This window comes from Labrus bergylta, chromosome 15, assembly GCF_963930695.1.
Source record: "Labrus bergylta chromosome 15, fLabBer1.1, whole genome shotgun sequence".
NCBI lineage: Eukaryota > Metazoa > Chordata > Actinopteri > Labriformes > Labridae > Labrus > Labrus bergylta.
In genome coordinates, this window is record NC_089209.1 from 847,742 (window position 1) to 870,122 (window position 22,381).

General features: G+C 45.8%; 4 protein-coding genes across 6 annotated transcripts in view; 3 read left to right on the forward strand and 1 right to left on the reverse strand.

Moving 5' to 3' along the window:
• LOC109979866 (BTB/POZ domain-containing protein 6-B) overlaps positions 1-844 on the forward strand; it is a 4,242-nt gene extending 3,398 nt beyond the window's left edge. Inside the window, exon 5 of the mRNA XM_020628549.2 lies at positions 1-844. This exon is cut by the window's left edge and continues 347 nt beyond it. Within this exon, the coding sequence (XP_020484205.1) occupies positions 1-686 (686 nt within the window). The 3' untranslated portion in view covers positions 687-844.
• The window catches only part of brf1b (BRF1 RNA polymerase III transcription initiation factor subunit b), a 28,550-nt gene extending 11,070 nt beyond the window's left edge, over positions 1-17,480 (reverse strand). The window contains exons 1-6 of the mRNA XM_020658960.3: positions 17,233-17,480; positions 14,485-14,690; positions 2,467-2,547; positions 1,990-2,163; positions 1,847-1,878; positions 1,657-1,729 (exon numbers count right to left, since the gene is read on the reverse strand). Of these exons, the coding sequence (XP_020514616.1) occupies positions 1,657-1,729; positions 1,847-1,878; positions 1,990-2,163; positions 2,467-2,547; positions 14,485-14,665 (541 nt within the window). The 5' untranslated portion in view covers positions 14,666-14,690; positions 17,233-17,480. The remainder of the gene's footprint in view (positions 1-1,656; positions 1,730-1,846; positions 1,879-1,989; positions 2,164-2,466; positions 2,548-14,484; positions 14,691-17,232) is intronic.
• LOC110003394 (uncharacterized) lies at positions 2,804-13,830 on the forward strand. Of its 3 annotated transcripts, none has more exons than XM_065963574.1 (20): positions 2,804-2,879; positions 3,274-3,329; positions 3,462-3,554; positions 3,710-3,837; positions 4,415-4,555; positions 4,641-4,718; positions 5,529-5,699; positions 6,068-6,164; positions 6,257-6,480; positions 7,136-7,301; positions 8,023-8,228; positions 9,074-9,191; positions 9,289-9,500; positions 9,879-9,996; positions 10,163-10,332; positions 10,988-11,085; positions 11,165-11,280; positions 11,359-12,747; positions 12,901-13,263; positions 13,750-13,830. In XM_065963574.1, the coding sequence occupies exons 1-20, from the start codon at positions 2,854-2,856 to the stop codon at positions 13,764-13,766; spliced, it is 3,987 nt and encodes a 1,328-aa protein (XP_065819646.1). In that variant the 5' UTR covers positions 2,804-2,853; the 3' UTR covers positions 13,767-13,830. The 3 variants fall into 3 exon arrangements, with proteins under 3 accessions (XP_065819646.1, XP_065819647.1, XP_065819648.1); XM_065963575.1 differs by having other exon boundaries at positions 11,362-12,747; XM_065963576.1 differs by lacking the exon at positions 13,750-13,830 and having other exon boundaries at positions 11,359-12,775; positions 12,901-13,033.
• Positions 17,481-17,708: 228 nt separating the features above from the next.
• Positions 17,709-22,360, forward strand: xrcc3 (X-ray repair complementing defective repair in Chinese hamster cells 3). Its single transcript, XM_020625989.3, has 7 exons — positions 17,709-18,710; positions 19,087-19,218; positions 19,325-19,522; positions 19,590-19,744; positions 19,819-20,031; positions 21,899-21,936; positions 22,038-22,360. The coding sequence occupies exons 1-7, from the start codon at positions 18,656-18,658 to the stop codon at positions 22,249-22,251; spliced, it is 1,005 nt and encodes a 334-aa protein (XP_020481645.2). The 5' UTR covers positions 17,709-18,655; the 3' UTR covers positions 22,252-22,360.
• Positions 22,361-22,381: the final 21 nt, after the last annotated feature.

Here is a 22,381-nt window from a genome sequence, read left to right on the forward strand (position 1 = left end):
CTGAGTGTCGGCGTCAGGGTCTGGCGGTGACCCCCAGGAACCAGCGGGTGGTTCTGGGTAAGGCTCTGTACCTGGTCCGGATCCCCTCCATGACGCTGCAGGAGTTTGCAGACGGGGCGGCGCAATCGGACGTCCTGACGCTGGAGGAGACTCGTGATGTCTTCCTGTGGTTCACCGCCTCCAACAAACCAACACTGGAGTTCCCTCTGGGGAAGCGGACCGGCCTGTTGCCGCAGAGGTGTCACCGCTTCCAGTCCTCTGCCTACCGGAGCAACCAGTGGCGTTACAGGGGTCGCTGCGACAGCATCCAGTTCGCAGTGGACCGACGGATATTTCTGGCCGGACTGGGGCTGTACGGGTCCAGTGGCGGGAAGGCCGAGTACAGCGTGACCATCGAGCTGAAGAGGCAGGGAACGGTCCTCGCCCAGAATCTCACAAAGTTCCTGTCAGACGGGTCCAGCAGCACCTTCTCCGTGTGGTTCGAACATCCGGTCCAGGTGGAGCAGGACACCTTTTACACGGTCAGCGCCGTCCTGGACGGGAACGAGCTGAGTTACTTTGGTCAGGAGGGGATGACCGAGGTGCAGTGTGGGAAAGTGACCTTCCAGTTCCAGTGTTCCTCGGACAGTACCAACGGGACCGGGGTGCAGGGGGGGCAGATCCCTGAGGTGGTCTTTTACTGCTGAACCAGAACCAGGACTCTGACCAATCAAAGAACAAACAACCAACGAGCTCTGATGGGACTGCTGCCCTGAACTCGAAGCTGATTGGCTGTTGTAGAAGAGCTGGAAGCTGATTTGTTTCTGTGTTTGAACATTAAAGTTGAAGTGACGGACAGTGAAAACGTGTTGCTGCTTCTTTAATATAAAAATAATAAAATATTTTCAGTTGTAGTTTCCTACAGCTGCCACTCGGTGTTACTAAGGAACACACTTAACGACGACTTCCGGTATTGAAAAATGAACCCCAGCGGAAATCTGCAATTCATTGAGTGTCCACTAGAGTCTGTCTCCTGCAGTGAGTCAGTCCCCATAGAGCTCCACGTTAAAATGTCTAACTTTACAGCTGCAGTTCCTCCAGTGTCCACTAGAGTCTGTCTCCTGCAGTGAGTCAGTCCCCATACAGCCCTATGTTAAAATGTTTAACTTTACAGATGCAGTTCCTCCACTGTCCACTAGAGTCTGTCTCCTGCAGTGAGTCAGTCCTCATAGAGCTCCATGTTAAAATGTCTAACTTTACAGATGCAGTTCCTCCACTGTCCACTAGAGTCTCTTTACAGCCTGGTACAAAATGCTCAATCTCTTTGCCAGCTTCTAAGCCATCGATGGGAGTTACTGAGACTACGCCCTTATTATATACAGTCTGAAGGTATTAAAACTTTAACTTTAAGATGACTGTGGCTCACGGGAAATAAAGTTCCATAAATGCACATTTTGAGTCCTTCAGATAAACTCTTTAAAAACAAAAAGGTAATTCATGTTCAGTGAGATTTTCGATTGTCACATGATCACCTCAGAGCGGACAACAGACGTTCACTCTGTTTATTATGAGGACTGTGAATGTTTGTTTCCATGGTTACATATCACACGGGTAAACTTATCTGAAAACACAGTTTAAATAAAGTTATGAGTGAAAAAATAAATTTTAAGTTCTCACCGATTGCTGGAGCGTTGATGCAAAGTTCACGAGCCAACAGAAGAAACGTTTTACCCAGAATGTAAACGTTCACCTGAAAACAGGAAGTACAGTTACAGACACACCACTGACAGACTGATGACTGACAAACAAACTACACACAGACAAACAGATGGACTACAGCTGTCTGTAGGCCTGAGGTCAGTTGTACCTGCAGCAGGTCACTCAGGTCCAGTAACATGTCTGAAACATGCTGATTAAGGAGGTGAAAGGTCACAGAGTCGTCTAAAATTTTAGGTACAGTCACACACACAGCATCTCAGTGTTTCAACATGTTGCTGGTTGCTAGGATACGTGGAGTCCCCTCAGTGCGACACACTAGGTACAGGCACGCGGCGATGACGTGCTCCGTCTTGCGTCCCCTGGTCAGGTGCTTACTGACGACCATCTTGAAGAAATTGAAGGCGGTGTCCAAACAGTGCTGGTTCAGCTGCAGCTGACTGCCCAGCTGCTGGATCTGACGCTTACCTGAGACACACGAAGGGTTAATCATACCTGAAAATATCACTTTGGCAATGGCTGCTGGTGGCAATGAGTCAGCATGTTTTAAAGTTTGTCTCCACAGAGTTTAGGAAACATGTCTGTAAGTAAGACTGTGCTGGTTGAGTATGTTATATAGCTATGCTAATTCTGTTAGCCAGTAAATGGCAAATTCCAGTATGTGTTAGCATCAAGCTAACTCAGATGTACATCTTGGTCCCTCTGTTAAACATTGTGCACCAGCCGACTGTAACATGATTATAGCTGAGACAGACAGATAGAGGTACTCACCACCCTGCAGAGTCTGAGCTCTGGACTCCTTTCCAACACTCGTGTGAAAACCAGACCCAAGAAGAGGAGCTTTAACTGGACCTACACACACACACACACACACACACACACACACACACACACACACACACACACACACACACACACACACACACACACACACACACACACACACACACACACACACACACACACACACACACACACACACACACACACACACACACACACACACACGGGTAGTGGTTACATGGAGTTCTTCGGACCTGCTGCTGTAATCACACTCAATCACAATCAGCTGTTACTGCCTCCTCTGTTACCATGACAACCAGGTGATTAGCTCACCTGGTTGTAGATGGGTTCTTCTTCCACAGAGAGAGAATCAACATGAAAACTGCTGCTCTCGTCATACGGTGAGTCATCTTATCTCACCAGGACAGGTACTCAACAGGTAACACACCTGAACAGGTAACACACAGCTCACCTGGACAGGTTACACACCGCTCACCTGAACAGGTCACACACAGCTCACCTGAACAGGTAACACACAGGTAACACACAGCTCACGTGAACAGGTAACACACAGGTAACACACAGCTCACCTAAACAGGTAACGCACAGCTCACCTGGACAGGTTACACACAGTTCACCTGAACAGGTTACACACCGCTCACCTGAACAGGTTACACACAGTTCACCTGAACAGGTAACACACAGCTCACCTGAACAGGTAACACACAGCTCACCTGAACAGGTAACACACAGCTCACCTGAACAGGTAAAAATGTAATCTGTGTTCTGCTGCAGACTGCTGTTAATCTGCTGTGGCTTCATAAAAGGAACACCTGGAGATCACCTGGAAGGTAAACTGTTTTCTGATCACGTTTGTTTTTATGTCTTTGAGTGTCATCTGACGGTTTCAGAGACTAAACTGAGAATATGATTTGTCACCTGGTGACCTCTGACCTGACCTGTTAGGTTGTTTATGTTGTCAGGTTCTGCAGAGTCTGTGGTTCAGTCAGAGTGTCGGGATCGTTACCTGTGGATCCACGTCACGTCCACACAGACGCCACGCTTCGAGGCTGTCGGTCAGTTCTTCTAGTACACACCTGAAGCCTACAACACACTGTCTACCTGCTCACCTGTTTACCTGACAAACAAAGACAAGCTGGGTGTCAAAGCACGACACATACAATCGTACTTATCATGCTGCTCATCTTGTTATATTTCTTAACATGAACAGATGAAAATGGCGTCCACTCCATTAGCGAGCAGCTGGCCTCACTCTGTGGTTACACTATCAGCAGTTTCAAGAAAGACAGCGCCACCGTCTTCAGAGCCTCGTACTTCTCCTGCTTCACCCACAACCAGGTAGCCCCTCCCCTCTCTCTACCTCTAACCAAGTAGCTCCTCCCCTATTTCCACCTCTAGCCAGGTAGCCCCTCCCTTATTTCCACATCCAGCCAGGTAGCCCCTCCCCTCTCTCTACCTCTAACCAAGTAGCTCCTCCCCATTTCCACCTCTAGCCAGGTAGCCCCTCCCTTATTTCCACATCCAGCCAGGTAGCCCCTCCCCTCTCTCGACCTCTAACCAAGTAGCCCCTCCCCTATTTCCACCTCTAGCCAGGTAGCCCCTCCCTTATTTCCACATCCAGCCAGGTAGCCCCTCCCCTCTCTCGACCTCTAACCAAGTAGCTCCTCCCCTATTTCCACCTCTAGCCAGGTAGTTCCTCCCTTCTCCCCCACCTCTAACCAAGTAGCTCCTCCCCTATTTCCACCTCCAGCCAGGTAGCTCCTCCCCTCTTTAACCTCCAGCCAGGTAGCCCCTCCCCTCTTTAACCTCCAGCCAGGTACAGCCACATGTGTACATAAACTTGATCCAACACGTATCACTTCCTGGTTGGGGGTCAGGGACAGTGACGCTCTGACGATATATTCTGTGTTTTCAGAACGACCAGGTGTTCACATTCACACTGAATGTGATAGTGAGGGATGCTGCGGGCAGGTGGATCAGCACACCTGTGTCTGCAGTCTGTTCCTCTGGGATGTGGGCTCACAGAGAGATCACCTGTGAGGAGGACTACATGGAGGTCAGCAGCTTGTACACCATGTGACCTGATGCATTGTTTCAGTCACCTATGTGGGACTTAAGGGCTGTTTGATGATGTCGAGCAGGTAAACGTGAACAGAGACTCGTCATGTGGAGGACTGCAGGGAGAAGGTGGACATGTGTGGCAGACGGCGCTCTCTCAGGTAAAATCCCAACAAACACAATGCTAAATATAATCTTCATGATGATCTGGGTTTAGTCCGAGAGATTCACTTTCTTACTCCAACACATGTTTAGACTTTAGAAGACCCATCTAGGTAGGCAGGGTCCTCTGGTTGCTTTGCTGGTTTCCATGGCGACCGAGGACTTCAGCTTGTGTGAGCATCTTCCTGCAGTAACTTCTAGAAACTCACTTTATTGTAAACAAAGTGGACTCAAGTTGTCATTTTCACAATTCTACAATTCACTCAGCAGACTCTTTTCTCCAAAGCGACGTACATCAGAGAGTAAGAACAACACAAGCAAGGATCTAGAAAAAAGGGAACAATGTCAGTAAGAGCAAACGATCAGCTTTGAGTCTGATTGGACACACAGGTGCTGACAGGAAGTGACCAGAGGCAAAGCACAACATTGAGGGCAGTTCTTGAGAGCTCTAATCAGTATAGAAACCATCTTATAAGTCGTCGTTATCAAACAAAAACCATCGTCATTACCATCATCATCATCAATAATATGGAGACCATCATCATTAAGTTAGTAGGTATTCATGAAAGAGCTGGGTCTTTAGCTTTTTCTTAAAGGTGCAGAGGGACTCTGCAGATCACATGGAGTTTGGAAGTTCATTCCACCACCGGGGGGCGACAGAGGAGAAGAGTCTAGTCAGAGACTTAGGACCCTGTTGTGAAGGTTGGATCAGACGCCTTTCATTGGCAGAGTGTAGTGGGGGGGGAGGGAGTGTAGACCTGGATGACCTGCAGAAGTCGGCGTCTAAAATCTGTTTCTGATGTTTTCAGGCTCAGAGGACCGCTAGTTCAGTCTGGCAGCTGATGGTCCTGATGAGTGATGGACAGGTGTCCTCCATGTCCATCAGTGAAGCCCAGAGGTGGGGCTTCAGCCTGACCACCACTGCCCAGAGGATAGTGCTTCGTTCTCAGTACAAACAGCCACATGGCGAGCTGACGACCGTGAGTAACCACATGGCAGGACAGAGAGCATGCCAACATGTAACTGACTCCTCATGGACTTTAACATCCATGATGCATTCACTGACATCTCGTCAAACCGGCTGCCACAGTGCTTGGGCTGCAAGGAGAGATGAAATGAACATCATCTGTGTTACTCATGTCCTTCATTGTTTCCATGGTGATTCTTTACAAATGTAGACATTGGGAGTATGCTGAATGGTTCTCCAGAGTACTGTAAGTGTGGAAAATGATATTTATGAACCAGTACAGATTCTGTCTGTGTTGGATCTCAAACATGATGTTTCTGATTTTCAGGAGTCTAAATGACACGGTGAGAGTCAATGACTTGTTTTTATGTTCCCCGTCAGATGGACGGCGTCCCTGTCGAGGTGGTGCGGGTCTCTGTGTTCAGTAAGGAGAAGCTGACCATGGTGATGGTTGATGTGTCCATGGCCTGCACACTGAGTAAGTCCACCATCAAACACACCTGAACAGGAAGCTGGTCTCTGTGAGGTGCTTTACTGTTACTGACGGTCAGCTTGTTGATCCTCCCTCAGATTCAGGTTCTTTTGATGGCAGCCAGCTGCTGTGGGAGGTCCCCCTGGTCATGGCTCCTCTGGTCGGAGAGGGAGTGGGCTTTGAAAGTAGGAGCCTTGGTTTGGGGGTGGAGGGGCTGCTGCTGGATAACCCCAATGCAAACGCTGGAGGATTCAGCCTGGTCCAACAAGGATCTTTGGTACAGATCAGGGCTCCTTTTGGGGCGGAGGGGGGCTACAGAAAGGTAAAGTCAGCCCCCACTCTGTTTTATGTGCTGGCAGTGTCCACAACCTCAGAGTCAGAGCACTTCTTATCGACACTTACTGAAGCAAAGTGATAAAAGTGATCCTGCAGCACAACAGTGGAAAGTGATCGTGTCCTAGCATTAGCAGCAGACTGTTAGCAAACTGTGCAAGGAAAAGGATGAGTTTCTCCTCCATTGTTTTTGAACCCTTAGTTGATATCAGAAGTCCTACTCCTTCTTGATAAGTGACACTGACGAGCACAGTGGGGTTCCTAACTTAAACAATTTTCAACTGAGAGAGAGATGCGACTCTAATCAACTGAAGAGGAGGGGTTTTTGCCCTTTGTCCTGAAAATGTTATGATACATTGGTTTGTCCAAAAAACACGGGTCCTTGGGTCGCCGGTGGCATGGCAGTACAAGTGTGTGTGGAGGCTGTGGTCCTCTAGGCAGATGGCCCAGGTTCAGGTCTGACCGGTGGCTCGTGTTATTCCCCACTCTCTCTCTCTACCAGATTTCTGACTCTGTCCTGTCTCTTAAAAAGACCAAAAATTAACCTTTAAAAGAAAGAAACAGGCGCTGCCAGCACGATACAAAAGCAGCAGAATCACAGATTGCTGTCAACATGGTAGACAGCGAGTTTGTTGTCTCTGCAGGGCTTGGTGTTGAACAACACGTACAAGGAGACGTATGTGATCTCTCTGCTGTACGAGCACGTCTTCTCTCTGCTGTTTGAAGACGGCAGCAGCATCAACACTAAACACAGGACGTTCAGAGTGCTCGACACACCGCTGATCTGCCGCCCACCCTTCAGCCTCGACCGTGAGTATTTGTTCTCACTCCAGAAAAGTCCTCAGTCTGCATCTGTTGGTGCTACAGGACCATCTGAGACAGAACATCAGAATGACGGGCTGGATTTTTCACCAACATACCGAACTCAGACAGAGATAATGTTGGAAATGTTAAAGGCTTAATCTGCAATTTTTTTTTATTTTTTTTTTCACTTAAATGTAATAGAAATCAGTATCGAGTCCTATCTTCAGTTTGTTTACATCGCCAGGACGACCGGCTGACTCCTCCCCTCGTGTATAAAAGTTGTTTAATTGAGGGACTAGAGAAAAGAAGAATAACATACTGTACTCGCTGCTTAACTGTGTTTCTAGATCACGCTCATTTCAGGTAAATTTACATGCAGTGTGAAGATACCAGCATAATAAAGATCACTAGCATTAGCATGCTAACACAACAATGCAGCGCGAGTTGTTTTGGTTTCATGCTGGAGCTCAAGGGCGACATCTGCTGGATCAAAAAATCACAGAAAGACTTTAAATGATTTCAGGAAAACGATTCTCTAGGGCTGTCCCTTTTTTATATACGTAAAATGAGTTTTCAATGGGAAGGCATCATATTGGTAAAATATCCAAATCTCTCCTGAACCAGAAGATAAATCAATGACTCAGTAGATAAAGTTGAACAGGTTTTGTTTTTTCATGATTTAATCACCCGTTGGTGTCTTTACCCTGTCTTCTGTTTCTTCCTGTAGAGACTTTGAATGATGACAAGTTGTTCAGGGTCTACCTGGGAAACATTCCTGCTGATGCCACATTACAGGAAGTCCTGATCAACGGAGAGCAGCTTCTGTCTCAGAGCGCTGAACAAGGCTACATGATCAGCTCTGTTGTCCACGCTAACGGCAGCCATGCCTACCAGCTCCAGCTGCTCTTCGAACACCCAGTCGTCCAAGTGATGGTGAGACCCTGTCGTCTGTTTGTTTACTGTATTGTAGGTATGTCGGGATCTGATATGAAGATGCAGGATCAGGATGGACAACCTTTCAAGTTTAACTTCCTGAGCAGAGTCTAAATGTAGCGAGAGGATCTTGTTTTGTGCGTAGGCCGAGACCAGCGGACTGAAGATTTGTAAAGATGGATAAATTATAAATTTTAGCTTTTTTTTTTTTTAACCATTATTCAGCTCGTTACATTCTTGGTGTATTTGGTTGGCAATTTAGCCTGGTTGTGGGTCTAGTTGACCCCCCCCTCCTCTCTAGAGCCGATGCTCACACAGGTCACCATGTGGTGGACTCTGAAGCTTCAGTGTTTATCCAGCTCTGCATGGGTCTGTGTTCTAACCTCTCTCCATTTTTTAAAAAGCATCTCCAATATTGATCCTAGTTTGAGCACGTTTCTGCTCGTGGAGCTTATTAGAAACATGCAGAGGCTTTTTAGGTCAGGTACAATCACTTCTATCTCAAACCTGTTGGTTTGACCTGATAACTGCTCTCATATCTGGAAAACCGTGGGGTGTCCAAAACGGCCGTGTGGGGGAGCAGAATCTAAAGTTAGGAGGACATACTGGCTGCTGCAATGTTGTCAGAGAAGCCAGCACTTCAACATGGCATGTTTCCTTAATGTCTGATCAGATAGTAAGATACCTTTATCATTTCACTCTCTACACATCTCACTGATTGGAGCTTTAACTGTGCAGCATGAGCACTATATTTTCATTTGCCCTCTGTAGAAATGATGTTGGCTGACCATCGTTGTTGTTGTCTGAAGCTCTATCTCTGGCCTCCTGTCTGTTTTTTCACACAGTACCTGGGTCAAGGTGTGGTGCAGTACTCCGCAGATATAAACTTCACTCTGACCATCATGCCCCAGGGAGACTCGTTCTACCACCACACGTTCCTCACAGCACAAGTTACCAACACATGTGAGAACATTTCTTCCTTCTCTTCAATGACGATTTCTCCTTCGAGGGCAAACGTTGAGTTAAACACATTCACACGGCGTCTTATGTTCTCCTTCAGTCCCTCCAGAGATTACAGCGCAGTGTTCAGACGGAGGAATCACCTTCAGTGTGGTCAGACCGCTGCGAGCTGAGAGTCTGTGGGAGGTGGGTGTTGACCAAGAGCCTCTGACATCAGAGCTGGCAGCTCAAAGAGGGTACAGACTCTACAGCGAGAGTCCCCACAAGACCACGCTGGAAGTCCCCCTGTTCTCCATCGGCTACACCTACGAGGTACGAGTACCCGGATGTGTCACAGGGCTGCAGAAAGGCAACAGCTTTCCAACTTCTAATTTCACAGTGAATTATTGAAAGCTGCCCAACCTACAGCAAGCTGAGAATGACATCAAGAGGTGGTGGTGTAAGACTTTAATCTGGTAACTAAATACAAGTATCCAGAGACTGACTGGGATCTGATCCTGTCTTATTACAGAAACTTTTCATTTTTAATATAAACGGTGATTGCTGCCCTCCAGTGTCCCTCCAGAATATCGAATATTTGAGTAACCCTTGATATAAATCTCAGTTAAAAAGCTAAACTGATCAATGAGTAAAGAATCTGAGAGAAGCATTCCTACCATCCTAATCCATACCACCTTTGTTTTTTTGCAGGAAATCAACCTGTCCAACTTTTATGGAACCTTTGGGCTTCTTCTAAGAGACTCCAAAACTTTGGAGGTCCAGACATCCACGTCCAAACGCTGCCTCTTTAAAACACAGGACATGATCGGTAACTGTCTCTCTACTCTTAAAGTTCAGTTTTCCTGCTAATCGTACCCAACCTGACTTCAGTTAAAGTTTCTTTATTAGTCCTGAATAATCCAAAATGCTAAACTTCAGGACTGAACTCGATGACTTCGATGTTGAGCCTTAACATGGTTTCTTTGTGGTGTCAGTCTGTTCGTCAGATGGGACCATGACAGTGGCGACCACTCCAACCTCCACCTGGCCTACAGTACAGCCTGAAAGAACCACTCTTCTGGACCCCACCTGTAGACCCAAAGAGATGGACAGGTCCAGAGTCCTGTTTGAGTTCAACGTTAACTCGTGTGGGACCAGAGTCATGGTACAACTCAGTAACAGTGAAAAACAGCAGACCAGTCACTTTGTCATAATCAGTTTGGATGCTAATAAAACAGTGTTTGCCTTCATGGCTTCTTCCCACCTCTGGACCCTGGTTGACATCTCCGTACACCTGTAGAAAGTCTTGTTTAAAGATGTGTTATTAGCTGTTTAAACAGTTAAAGTTGGCATCAGAATTACTAGTTGGGTAAACTAATTCATTATATTTTATAAAGGCTGGCCAATGTCTAGACTGTAATGCAGCCTACTGCCACTAGTCGGGGGTATTGGGTATTATCTCCTGGCTCAGCTGCCAGGATGTAATCCAGCACAGTGGATGGTTAGCATCTCAAAGTGTGTAGATCTAGAAAAGGACTGATAGCTTTGAAATTAGTCGATAGGAATATCCCTATAACCGCCAATCAACGGTCTGGAAATGTTGTTCATATAAAAGCAGAGTTTAGAACAGGGCTGTGTAGTGGTTCAGTTTAGTAACTGAGGATGTTCCAAGCTTGATTCAAAAGGAAACTGGACTTCACTGAAGGTTTTGTGGACGTTTTCACCCGGTCACCTTCGACCAGGTCCAGTTTCCTTTCGAGTCCCTCTTTGAATGACCTGGATGACCGAGAACCTTCTGACAGCTGAGGATGTTTTTACAGGCCGGGGACTCATACATGGTTTATGAGAATGAAGTCGTCCATGACAGACAGATGATTGCTGATGGACCTAACTTCATCTCCAGAGAATCTCAGTTTAAGTAAGAACTCATCTGACCTGAAAGAGCCACATTCTGAAGAACCTCTCATGTTAATAAATAACTGATTCTAACTCAACAGGTTGACCGTGAGGTGCTTCTATCCACTGAGCCAAGTCAACAGACTGTCTGTGGACAGGATCTTCACATCAGACACTCCAGGATTTGGTTCAGTCAAAATCTTCCAGAGCCTTAAAGGTCCCAGTCTGAGTCATTATCCATCAATTAAATCCAGTTTGGTTTGATTCACATTATCATAATTCCTTTTGTTTCCAGAAGACTCAGATAATAAACTTCCGGCAAAAGACTGTTTGCTTCAGGCTCCTGGAAACAAGGCCAACACCCCAACAGACCAGGTCCACCAAACTCCTGAGGCAGGAAGTGACCCGCCCCACTATGGTATAAGACCTAAACCAGGTCCCAGTCATTTCATTACAGTACCCGGAGGACAAAGCAAGCTGCTCTACTCCCCCCAAAACCTCCAAAACTTTCCAAACCTCAACCTCCTCCTTCCTCATGAAGGCCCAACCATCAGTACTCAGGAAGTCCCCCTGCAGGTCTCATTTCCTGCTAGCAGTCTCATGTCCCAGACTGAGGAACAACCTGTGTTCAGATCACCAACTGAAGACCAACTCAGCAACTTTCCTCCTAGGTATAACAATTTACCAGACCACGGTGTCCAGCAGTCAAACCTCGACACACACAGCTTTAGCTCAGGACAAGATCCACAGAACAATCCAGGACTATCTGAGGACAACCTGGCCTTAGGTTCCACTTCCTCCAGCAAGGTCCCGGGTTCTCTTGATGTTGGACAGGTAGAAGCTAACTGGGGACGCACTGAGCAGAGTTCAGGTGAGGTGGTGTGGCCCTCCCGCCCCACATGGGACCAGCCCAATCAACAAGGTTTGATCCAGAACAATCAAGACCTGCAGAGTCCTCCTGGAATGCAAGAACTGACCCAATATAATGTGGCCAATCTGGATTCAGGTCTTTCCGGCTACTCAAGTGGTGGGCAAGAAATGGCAAAACCTGAAGAGGTACCAGGAAACCAGCCTCAAAGCAAGTATGATCCTTCTCTAGGCACTCAGCTCCACAACATTGGCAGCAGTAAAGTCCTCCTGCCCAGCAGAAACAGGAAATATATCCAGTCTAACACGAAGCCCAGAACGTCCCAAAACCCCATCCCTGCCAGGGGGAGGTGTGTGAACACTGCAGCATCGTCTCTTTCAACCAGTCAGCCCAACCAAAACCCAGAAAGACCCGGTTCCTTGGAAAGAAGGAACACCGAGAGCAGTCGGTCTGGAGTGCAGAAAATTAGAGTTAAACCTCTGAGCAAATTAGTCTCCTCTGGACATAAACTCAACCAGAAACCTGTAAACCAACAAGTACCCAATACCTCAATGTATGCCACTGGTCTGACTGCGGAGAGAAGTGATGGGAACCACCAGACGTCCCAACATCCTCCTGAACTCGCAGGTTCAGACGTGAGAATGGAACGTGTGCAGAACCCAACACTGACGAAAGAACAGATGTACCACGGTGTCCAAGGTCAGCCGGATCAATCTGCGGTGATCGACTCTAACTATTGGTCCCAAAACAAGCAAGATCTGGTCCATCAAGTGACCACCCAGCAAGGACCCCAGCAGACGGTCATTCAACCAACAGGTACTTCCTGCTTTCCTTATTGACCCAGGTGAAGATGGTGATGTTTTTGGCCTAGCATATCACACAGAGCTAGCTTAGCAGTTAGCCATAATGTCAGTTTGAAGATAATTACTTTGTTCTGTTTGTTTTTTTTAAACTCCTCCTCACTCTCAGGAGAGTCTCATAGCCGAGTCAGACTGTTTTCTGGCCTTCAGGAAAGATTCCCAAACGACCAGAAGCCCAAACAGCAGAACCTTCAGTACCCCAGCATACAGTCTGAAACCGGAGGAGGAACCAGTCGGCCCTCCTTCCTCGGCGTATCTGCTCAACACATTTCAAACAGTCCTGAAAACCAACCAAACAATCCCACCAGGAGCTCGGAGAGGAGACCTGCTGCAGGGGCAGCCGGGGTTACTGGTTCCAACATGGGTTTGAATGGTTCTAGTGGTTCAGGATCACATCAGAAGATCCACACCAGTTCTGACTGCAGCCGGCACAGCCAGTACGGATCCAGTGTTCACAACGGCATCATGAGAGGTAAACAGAACACATTCAAACACTGGACTGAACATGGTCTGTTAGAAATCACTGAGAATCTGTTGTAAAACAAAAGAAAACATAAAAACAACCCACAATAGAAGTTCTTACTTCAGGTTGAAGTGATTTATCTTTAATCACACAACCAGAATCAGAATCAGGGTTTATTGCCAAGTACATTTACACATACAAAGAATTTGACTTGGTGTATTGGTGCTAAACAATTAACAAGGAAATAAAGCAGAACTAGCAACAACTTAAATAATACAGTATAAGATATTACAATATATAAAATAGAATTTAAAAATGTAAAAAAACATATAATGTCTATGTTTGCATTTGAAATGGTGAACTGTGATATGAAGTGTAATGACATGTTGTTCAAAGTAAATGTTAGAAGTGCCAGCCTCTGAGCTGGTTTGTTTCAGAAGCTGAGTCTGTTGTTGTTTTTGTTGTTCGGATGTGAACGTGTGTCTATCCTCTCAGGTAAACAGATCAGCTGATGAAGAACAGGAACCTCTGTCTGCAGAGTCTGATTTAATAAAGCTTCTGTTTGTATAAGACCTGTTTCTGTTTCATGAGGTGTGTGTCTGTGGGAACCTTTGGGTACTTTAAATACTGAGAGTTCACATCATGGGAGCCTGAAGTTCAGTCAGTACATGATCAGAGTATCACTGAGACATTCTGTACGAGGCTTGGTTAAAGATTCTCATCCTTAAAGATAAAGATAAACTGTCCCTGCAGAACACCCAACGACCGAACATGGTACCCAGTGGTTAACTGGTCGAGTCTGAGGAGGACCCACCACCACAGCCGACAGGAATCGTGACCCAAATTATTCAACCACTCAGATTCAGTCAGTGACGAATAGAGCTGTTTGGACCTCAGAAGGAAGAAAGTGTGACAGAACAAAAACTGATTCTAAAAGCATCAGACTGAAAACCGCTCCACGACCCATTGTTGGTCCCCCACACACCAGTTAAGAACGACTGCTTTCAATTACTGTTACAGAGTACCCTGAACCAGACTCCATTCAGAAAGAAGGCAGCTCAGTAATTCTGAGAAGAACATAATTCACAAGTCTTAAAGAACGGCTTATGATTAACTCTATTGAAGAACCGGACGTCTCCTAGAATGTTCTTTTAATGAACAATCCCTAAACGTCTAATAATGAATGTTCTGTAAACGTTCTCCCAAACACCCTGAGACGTTCGCTCTCACCGTCAGCAGAGACGAACTGTCCCACAGCCGACGACACTCCTCCCGTCCCCTCCACAAACTGGACCTCAGAGACGATGATGTTGTCCTCCAGGACCGAGCCGCAGCTGGTGCACACAGCACTGCCCCGGGCCTGATCCACATCGATCTCCGACCCCCCGCAGGTACCACACCTGGAGCTCATGGTGGAGGTCAGAGGTCACCACAGCCTGTGGGTTAGAGGAGATCATAGATCACAACAGCTGGTAAATTAACCAAAAGACTGATTAGTAATCTGTATTCTGCATGTTTCTAATAAGCTCCACGAGCAGAAACGTGCTCAAACTAGGATCAATATTGGAGATGCTTTTGAAAAATGGAGAGAGGTTAGAACACAGAAAGGTTTACAGACCCATGCAGAGCTGGATAAACACTGAAGTTTCAGAGTCCACCACATGGTGACCTGAGTGAGCATCAACTCTAGAGAGGGGGGGAGAGACAGCTCTCTATGATGTTTAGAATTTAGACTACAGTACCCATTTTAACCACTAGGGGTCAGAGTTACATACTGCTCCTTTAACTCAGGTTTTTATAAAATATTGTCACATGTTGTTTCAAATTAGCACAATGACCAGTTTTATCTGAGGAACAGTAAGTAGAGTTACAGTTAGAAGGTTTGAGATAATGGATACCCAGCAGCCAATCACAGCAGAGTATTAACTCAGATCATAATCTCGTTATCTGCGTTGAGAACAAAACGTGAAGACAGGAAATCATCAGCCTGCTGCTGTAACTATGTTACAAAGACCATATGTAGTTTATGAAAAGGTAACAAGCTGTCTGCTCTAACAGTAACTAGTTTATCTCTGTCAGTAACTAGTTTATCTGTCACAAACTAGTTTATCTCTAACAGTAACTAGTTTATCTCTAACAGTAACTAGATTATCTCTGTCAGTAACTAGTTTATCTCTAACAGTAACTAGATTATCTCTGTCAGTAACTAGTTTATCTGTCACAAACTAGTTTATCTCTAACAGTAACTAGATTATCTCTGTCAGTAACTAGTTTATCTCTAACAGTAACTAGATTATCTCTGTCAGTAGCTAGTTTATCTCTAACAGTAACTAGTTTATCTCTAACAGTAACTAGTTTATCTCTAACAGTAACTAGATTATCTCTGTCAGTAACTAGTTTATCTCTAACAGTAACTAGATTATCTCTGTCAGTAACTAGTTTATCTCTAACAGTAACTAGTTTATCTCTAACAGTAACTAGTTTATCTCTAACAGTAACTAGTTTATCTGTCAGTAACTAGTTTATCTCTAACAGTAACTAGTTTATCTCTAACAGTAACTAGTTTATCTGTCAGTAACTAGTTTATCTGTCAGTAACTAGTTTATCTCTAACAGTAACTAGTTTATCTCTAACAGTAACTAGTTTATCTGTCAGTAACTAGTTTATCTCTAACAGTAACTAGATTATCTCTGTCAGTAACTAGTTTATCTCTAACAGTAACTAGTTTATCTGTCAGTAACTAGTTTATCTCTAACAGTAACTAGTTTATCTCTAACAGTAACTAGTTTATCTCTAACAGTAACTAGTTTATCTGTCACTAACTAGTTTATCTCTAACAGTAACTAGATTATCTCTAACAGTAACTAGATTATCTCTAACAGTAACTAGATTATCTCTAACAGTAACTAGTTTATCTCTAACAGTAACTAGATTATCTCTAACAGTAACTAGATTATCTCTAACAGTAACTAGATTATCTCTAACAGTAACTAGTTTATCTCTAACAGTAACTAGTTTATCTGTCAGTAACTAGTTTATCTGTCAGTAACTAGTTTATCTCTAACAGTAACTAGTTTATCTGTCACTAACTAGTTTATCTGTCAGTAACTAGTTTATCTCTAACAGTAACTAGTTTATCTGTCACTAACTAGTTTATCTGTCAGTAACTAGTTTATCTCTAACAGTAACTAGTTTATCTGTCACTAACTAGTTTATCTCTGTCAGTAACTAGTTTATCTCTAACAGTAACTAGTTTATCTGTCAGTAACTAGTTTATCTCTAACAGTAACTAGTTTATCTGTCAGTAACTAGTTTATCTCTAACAGTAACTAGTTTATCTGTCAGTAACTAGTTTATCTCTAACAGTAACTAGTTTATCTGTCAGTAACTAGTTTATCTGTCACTAACTAGTTTATCTCTAACAGTAACTAGATTATCTCTAACAGTAACTAGTTTATCTCTAACAGTAACTAGTTTATCTGTCACTAACTAGTTTATCTGTCAGTAACTAGTTTATCTCTAACAGTAACTAGTTTATCTGTCAGTAACTAGTTTATCTGTCAGTAACTAGTTTATCTCTAACAGTAACTAGTTTATCTGTCAGTAACTAGTTTATCTGTCAGTAACTAGTTTATCTGTCACTAACTAGTTTATCTGTCAGTAACTAGTTTATCTGTCAGTAACTAGTTTATCTGTCACTAACTAGTTTATCTCTAACAGTAACTAGTTTATCTCTAACAGTAACTAGTTTATCTGTCACTAACTAGTTTATCTGTCACTAACTAGTTTATCTCTAACAGTAACTAGTTTATCTGTCAGTAACTAGTTTATCTGTCACTAACTAGTTTATCTCTAACAGTAACTAGTTTATCTGTCACTAACTAGTTTATCTGTCAGTAACTAGTTTATCTGTCAGTAACTAGTTTATCTGTCACTAACTAGTTTATCTGTCAGTAACTAGTCGTTAGATTAACTCACCGTCAGTAGATCTCAGGAGGAAAACAATACAGTGCAGTTTAGAGACGCGCTGTTTGACTCTTCATTTATTTTCCTGTTAGGTTCATCTTCCTGTTTCGGATCTATATTTTCCCCTTATATTGAACTAAAACTGATATTTTAAATCCTGTTTAATCGTTTGGAGACCAGATATCGATTAGAGAATAGATTCTGATCACTGTTTTGGAAGGGGGTTGTTGTTTTCCTGCGGCGCATGGTAGTGACGTCACTCGCTTTGGAGTTTACAGGGTTGTTTGACCGACGATAATTTAATATAAATGCAGATATAATTCATAATCAACCTTTTATTCAGTCAAAGATATAAAAATAATTAATAATAGTTAAGCTGTAACTTAAAAATAAGTAAATAGAGACCTTGTTTAACAATAAAACCGTTAACCGTTAAACCCCAACATACCCGGATAATGGTCTCACCGGGCGCCTCGTGATGACGTTTAATGTTGAGCGGGTATTCGATGCAGTGAAACAGTTGGGATGAAGTTGGACTTCCTGTGATCCTCTGAGACTTTCTGTTCCTCAAGTTTCTACAGAGACAGACCGCCATGAGACTCTAAACAACAACAAGACTCTCTGTCTCGGATAACTCTCGTTGGGACTCGGTGAGACTCGGATAACTCTCGGTGAGACTCTGATAACTCTCTCTGTGACTCGTTGGGACTCTGATAACTCTCTCTGTGACTCGTTGGGACTCTGATAACTCTCTCTGTGACTCGTTGGGACTCTGATAACTCTCTCTGTGACTCGGTGAGACTCTGATAACTCTCGCTGTGACTCGTTGGGACTCTGATAACTCTCTCTGTGACTCGGTGAGACTCTGATAACTCTCGGTGAGACTCTGATAACTCTCGCTGTGACTCGTTGGGACTCTGATAACTCTCTCTGTGACTCGTTGGGACTCTGATAACTCTCTCTGTGACTCGGTGAGACTCTGATAACTCTCGGTGAGACTCTGATAACTCTCGCTGTGACTCGTTGGGACTCTGATAACTCTCTCTGTGACTCGTTGGGACTCTGATAACTCTCTCTGTGACTCGGTGAGACTCTGATAACTCTCGGTGAGACTCTGATAACTCTCGCTGTGACTCGTTGGGACTCTGATAACTCTCTCTGTGACTCGTTGGGACTCTGATAACTCTCTCTGTGACTCGTTGGGACTCTGATAACTCTCGCTGTGACTCGTTGGGACTCTGATAACTCTCTCTGTGACTCGTTGGGACTCTGATAACTCTCGCTGTGACTCGTTGGGACTCTGATAACTCTCTCTGTGACTCGTTGGGACTCTGATAACTCTCGCTGTGACTCGTTGGGACTCTGATAACTCTCTCTGTGACTCGTTGGGACTCTGATAACACTCGGTGGGACTCAGCATGTCCTCGGCGGGGAGATGGACATGGAGCAGCTGGAGCTGAACCCGAGAATCAGAGCAGCCGTGAGGAGAGGTACCTGTCTCACACCTCACCTACCTGTCTCTCTCTCCTCACCTACCTGTCTCTCTCTCCTCACCTACCTGTCTCTCACACCTCACCTCCCTGTCTCTCACACCTCACCTCCCTGTCTCTCTCTCCTCACCTACCTGTCTCTCTCTCCTCACCTACCTGTCTCTCACACCTCACCTACCTGTCTCTCTCTCCTCACCTACCTGTCTCTCACACCTCACCTACCTGTCTCTCACACCTCACCTCCCTGTCTCTCTCTCCTCACCTACCTGTCTCTCACACCTCACCTACCTGTCTCACAGCTCTCGGCTGTTTGTTGTTCCACATGTTGTTCTTTCTGTTGTTGCCATAGTAACCTGTAGTTGTTGTTTTTGTACAGCTAAGTTGCGGTCTGTCAGGGACGTGTTGTCTTGCGGTCAGGACCTGCACACGCTCGGTCTGTCTCGCTCTGATGTCCAGCAGCTGCTCAGAGCCGCCGCCAACGCCTGCAGACGACATCGTCCAATCACAGGTCAGGTCAGGATGCTGAGTTATTGGACCACTCAGAGTGATGTCACAGCGTGAATTAAGTGTGTGTGTGTGTGTGTGTGTGTGTGTGTGTGTGTGTGTGTGTGTAGCCCTCCTGCTCCATGATGACCCCTCCTCTCTCAGACTCAGTGTGGGGTGTGCGGTCCTCGATGAGCTGTTGAGGGGCGGTCTTCCTGTGGGGGGCGTCACTGAGCTGTCAGGAGAGAGCGGAGCGGGGAAGACTCAGCTGGCTCTGCAGCTCTGCCTGTCAGTACAGTACCCTGTCCAGCAGGGGGGGCTGGACTCAGGTCAGTGAACGCAACACCAACCAGGTTTCAGAGTCAGGGATCAATAATATAATATCTAAATCTGTAGGAGCCGTGTTTATCTGCACCGAGGACTCGTTTCCAAGTCGTCGCCTGCAGCAGCTGATCAGAGAGCAGTCGAGTCTGCGCTCAGACGTCCCCGAGTCTCTGATCAACTCCATCGAGTTCAGCAACAACGTGTACATCGAGCACGCCGCCGACCTGGTGAGTCTGATCCACCGCCTGGTCTGACTTATTGGTCGATAACCACGTGACCTTTGACCCCTGTGTACCCGCAGGACTCTCTCCAGGAGTGTGTGACTCACCGGGTGCCCCTCCTGCTGACTCGGGGTCTGGTTCGCCTCGTGATCGTAGACTCTGTGGCGGCTCTGTTCAGGTGTGAGTTCCAGCCATCTGATTGGCTGGAGAGGAACAAACAGCTGATCAGCTTCTCCTCCAAACTTCATCAGCTGAGCCAGGAGCACAACACACCTGTGCTGTGTGTCAACCAGGTAACACACACACACGTCAGCCCCCACTCGTGGGACACGTGTCAGTGACTCGTTTGACTCCTGTCAGTGACTCGTTTGACTCCTGTCAGTGACTCGTTTGACTGGTCTCCTTTGACTCGTGTCAGTGACTCGTTTGACTCATGTCAGTGACTCGTTTGACTCGTTTCGACTCGTTTGACTGGTGTCAGTGACTCGTTTGACTGGTGTCAGTGACTCTTTTGACTGGTGTCAGTGACTCGTTTGACTCGTGTCAGTGGCTCGTTTGACTGGTGTCAGTGACTCGTTTGACTCATTTGACTCGTTTGACTGGTGTCAGTGACTCGTTTGACTGGTCTCGTTTGACTCGTGTCAGTGGCTCATTTGACTCCTGTCAGTGACTCGTTTGACTGGTGTCACTGACTTGTTTGACTGGTGTCACTGACTCGTTTGACTAGTCTCGTTTGACTGGTGTCAGTGACTCGTTTGACTAGTCTCGTTTGACTGGTGTCAGTGACTCGTTTGACTGGTCTCGTTTGACTGGTGTCAGTGGCTCGTTTGACTCCTGTCAGTGACTCGTTTGACTGGTGTCACTGACTTGTTTGACTGGTGTCAGTGACTCGTTTGACTGGTCTCGTTTGACTTGTGTCAGTGACTCGTTTGACTGGTCTCGTTTGACTCGTTTGACTGGTCAAGTTTGACTCGTGTCAGTGACTCGTTTGACTCTTGTCAGTGACTCGTTTGACTGGTCAAGTTTGACTCGTGTCAGTGACTCGTTTGACTCTTGTCAGTGACTCGTTTGACTGGTGTCAGTGACTTGTTTGACTCGTGTCAGTGACTCGTTTGACTCATTTGACTCGTGTCAGTGACTCGTGTCAGTGACTTGTTTGACTCGTGTCAGTGACTCGTTTGACTCGTGTCAGTGACTCGTGTCAGTGACTCGTGTCAGTGACTCGTGTCAGTGACTCGTGTCAGTGACTCGTTTGACTCGTGTCAGTGACTCATTTGACTCGTTTCAGTGACTTGTTTGACTCGTGTCAGTGACTCGTTTGACTCGTGTCAGTGACTCATTTGACTCGTGTCAGTGACTCATTTGACTCGTGTCAGTGACTCGTGTCAGTGACTCGTTTGACTCGTGTCAGTGACTCATTTGACTCGTTTCAGTGACTTGTTTGACTCGTTTCAGTGACTCATTTGACTCGTGTCAGTGACTTGTTTGACTCGTGTCAGTGACTCGTTTGACTCGTGTCAGTGACTCATTTGACTCGTGTCAGTGACTCATTTGACTCGTGTCAGTGACTCGTTTCAGTGACTTGTTTGACTCGTGTCAGTGACTCGTTTGACTCGTGTCAGTGACTCATTTGACTCGTGTCAGTGACTCATTTGACTCGTGTCAGTGACTCGTGTCAGTGACTCGTTTGACTCGTGTCAGTGACTCATTTGACTCGTTTCAGTGACTTGTTTGACTCGTGTCAGTGACTCGTTTGACTCGTTTCAGTGACTTGTTTGACTCGTTTCAGTGACTCATTTGACTCGTGTCAGTGACTCATTTGACTCGTGTCAGTGACTCATTTGACTCGTGTCAGTGACTCATTTGACTCGTGTCAGTGACTCGTGTCAGTGACTCGTTTGACTCGTGTCAGTGACTCATTTGACTCGTTTCAGTGACTTGTTTGACTCGTGTCAGTGACTCGTTTGACTCGTTTCAGTGACTTGTTTGACTCGTTTCAGTGACTCATTTGACTCGTGTCAGTGACTCATTTGACTCGTGTCAGTGACTCATTTGACTCGTTTCAGTGACTCGTTTGACTCGTGTCAGTGACTCATTTGACTCGTTTCAGTGACTCGTTTGACTCGTGTCAGTGACTCGTTTGACTCGTGTGTGTTTCAGGTGACGGATATGTTCAGCGGCTCAGACGACACTTTGGGGTAACATGAGTTTTTTGCTCTCAGTCTGACGTTATGTTTCTCGTTGAGTGTCATGGCGGCGGTTTCTTCAGGTCATGTGACTCTTAACCCTTTCCCTTCAGCCCTCTGTCCTCCAGCGTGTCTCCAGCTCTCGGTCTGGCCTGGGCCAATCAGGTGATGGTTCGATTGATGCTGCGGCGTCTCCAGGGGAGCGTTTCTCAGGGCGATCAGCACAGCGCCCTCCGCAGGCTGGAGGTGGTGTTTGCTCCTCACCTGGCCCGAGACGGACGAGACGCAGCGGTCTGGAGAGAAGGGGTCCGAGGGGTCCAGACTTAAGACAAATGTCTCTCCAGATGACGCCTGTGTCTATATTTTTTTTAACTTGTACATAATAAAGAAACGATATTAAAGTTTGACTTTTGATAAAAAATGTCTCTGAACACGACACTGAGCTGAAAGATTCTTT

Coding starts and splice junctions, on each gene's coding strand:
- LOC110003394 (XM_065963574.1), top strand. CDS start 2,854: ATGAAAACTGCTGCTCTCGTCATACG. Junction 3,555..3,709: donor GCCACGCTTCGAGGCTGTCG/GTCAGTTCTTCT, acceptor TAACATGAACAG/ATGAAAATGGCGTCCACTCC. Junction 11,086..11,164: donor TCCAGAGAATCTCAGTTTAA/GTAAGAACTCAT, acceptor CTAACTCAACAG/GTTGACCGTGAGGTGCTTCT.
- xrcc3 (XM_020625989.3), top strand. CDS start 18,656: ATGGACATGGAGCAGCTGGAGCTGAACCCGAGAATCAGAGCAGCCGTG. Junction 18,711..19,086: donor CAGAGCAGCCGTGAGGAGAG/GTACCTGTCTCA, acceptor GTTTTTGTACAG/CTAAGTTGCGGTCTGTCAGG. Junction 21,937..22,037: donor GGCTCAGACGACACTTTGGG/GTAACATGAGTT, acceptor CTTTCCCTTCAG/CCCTCTGTCCTCCAGCGTGT.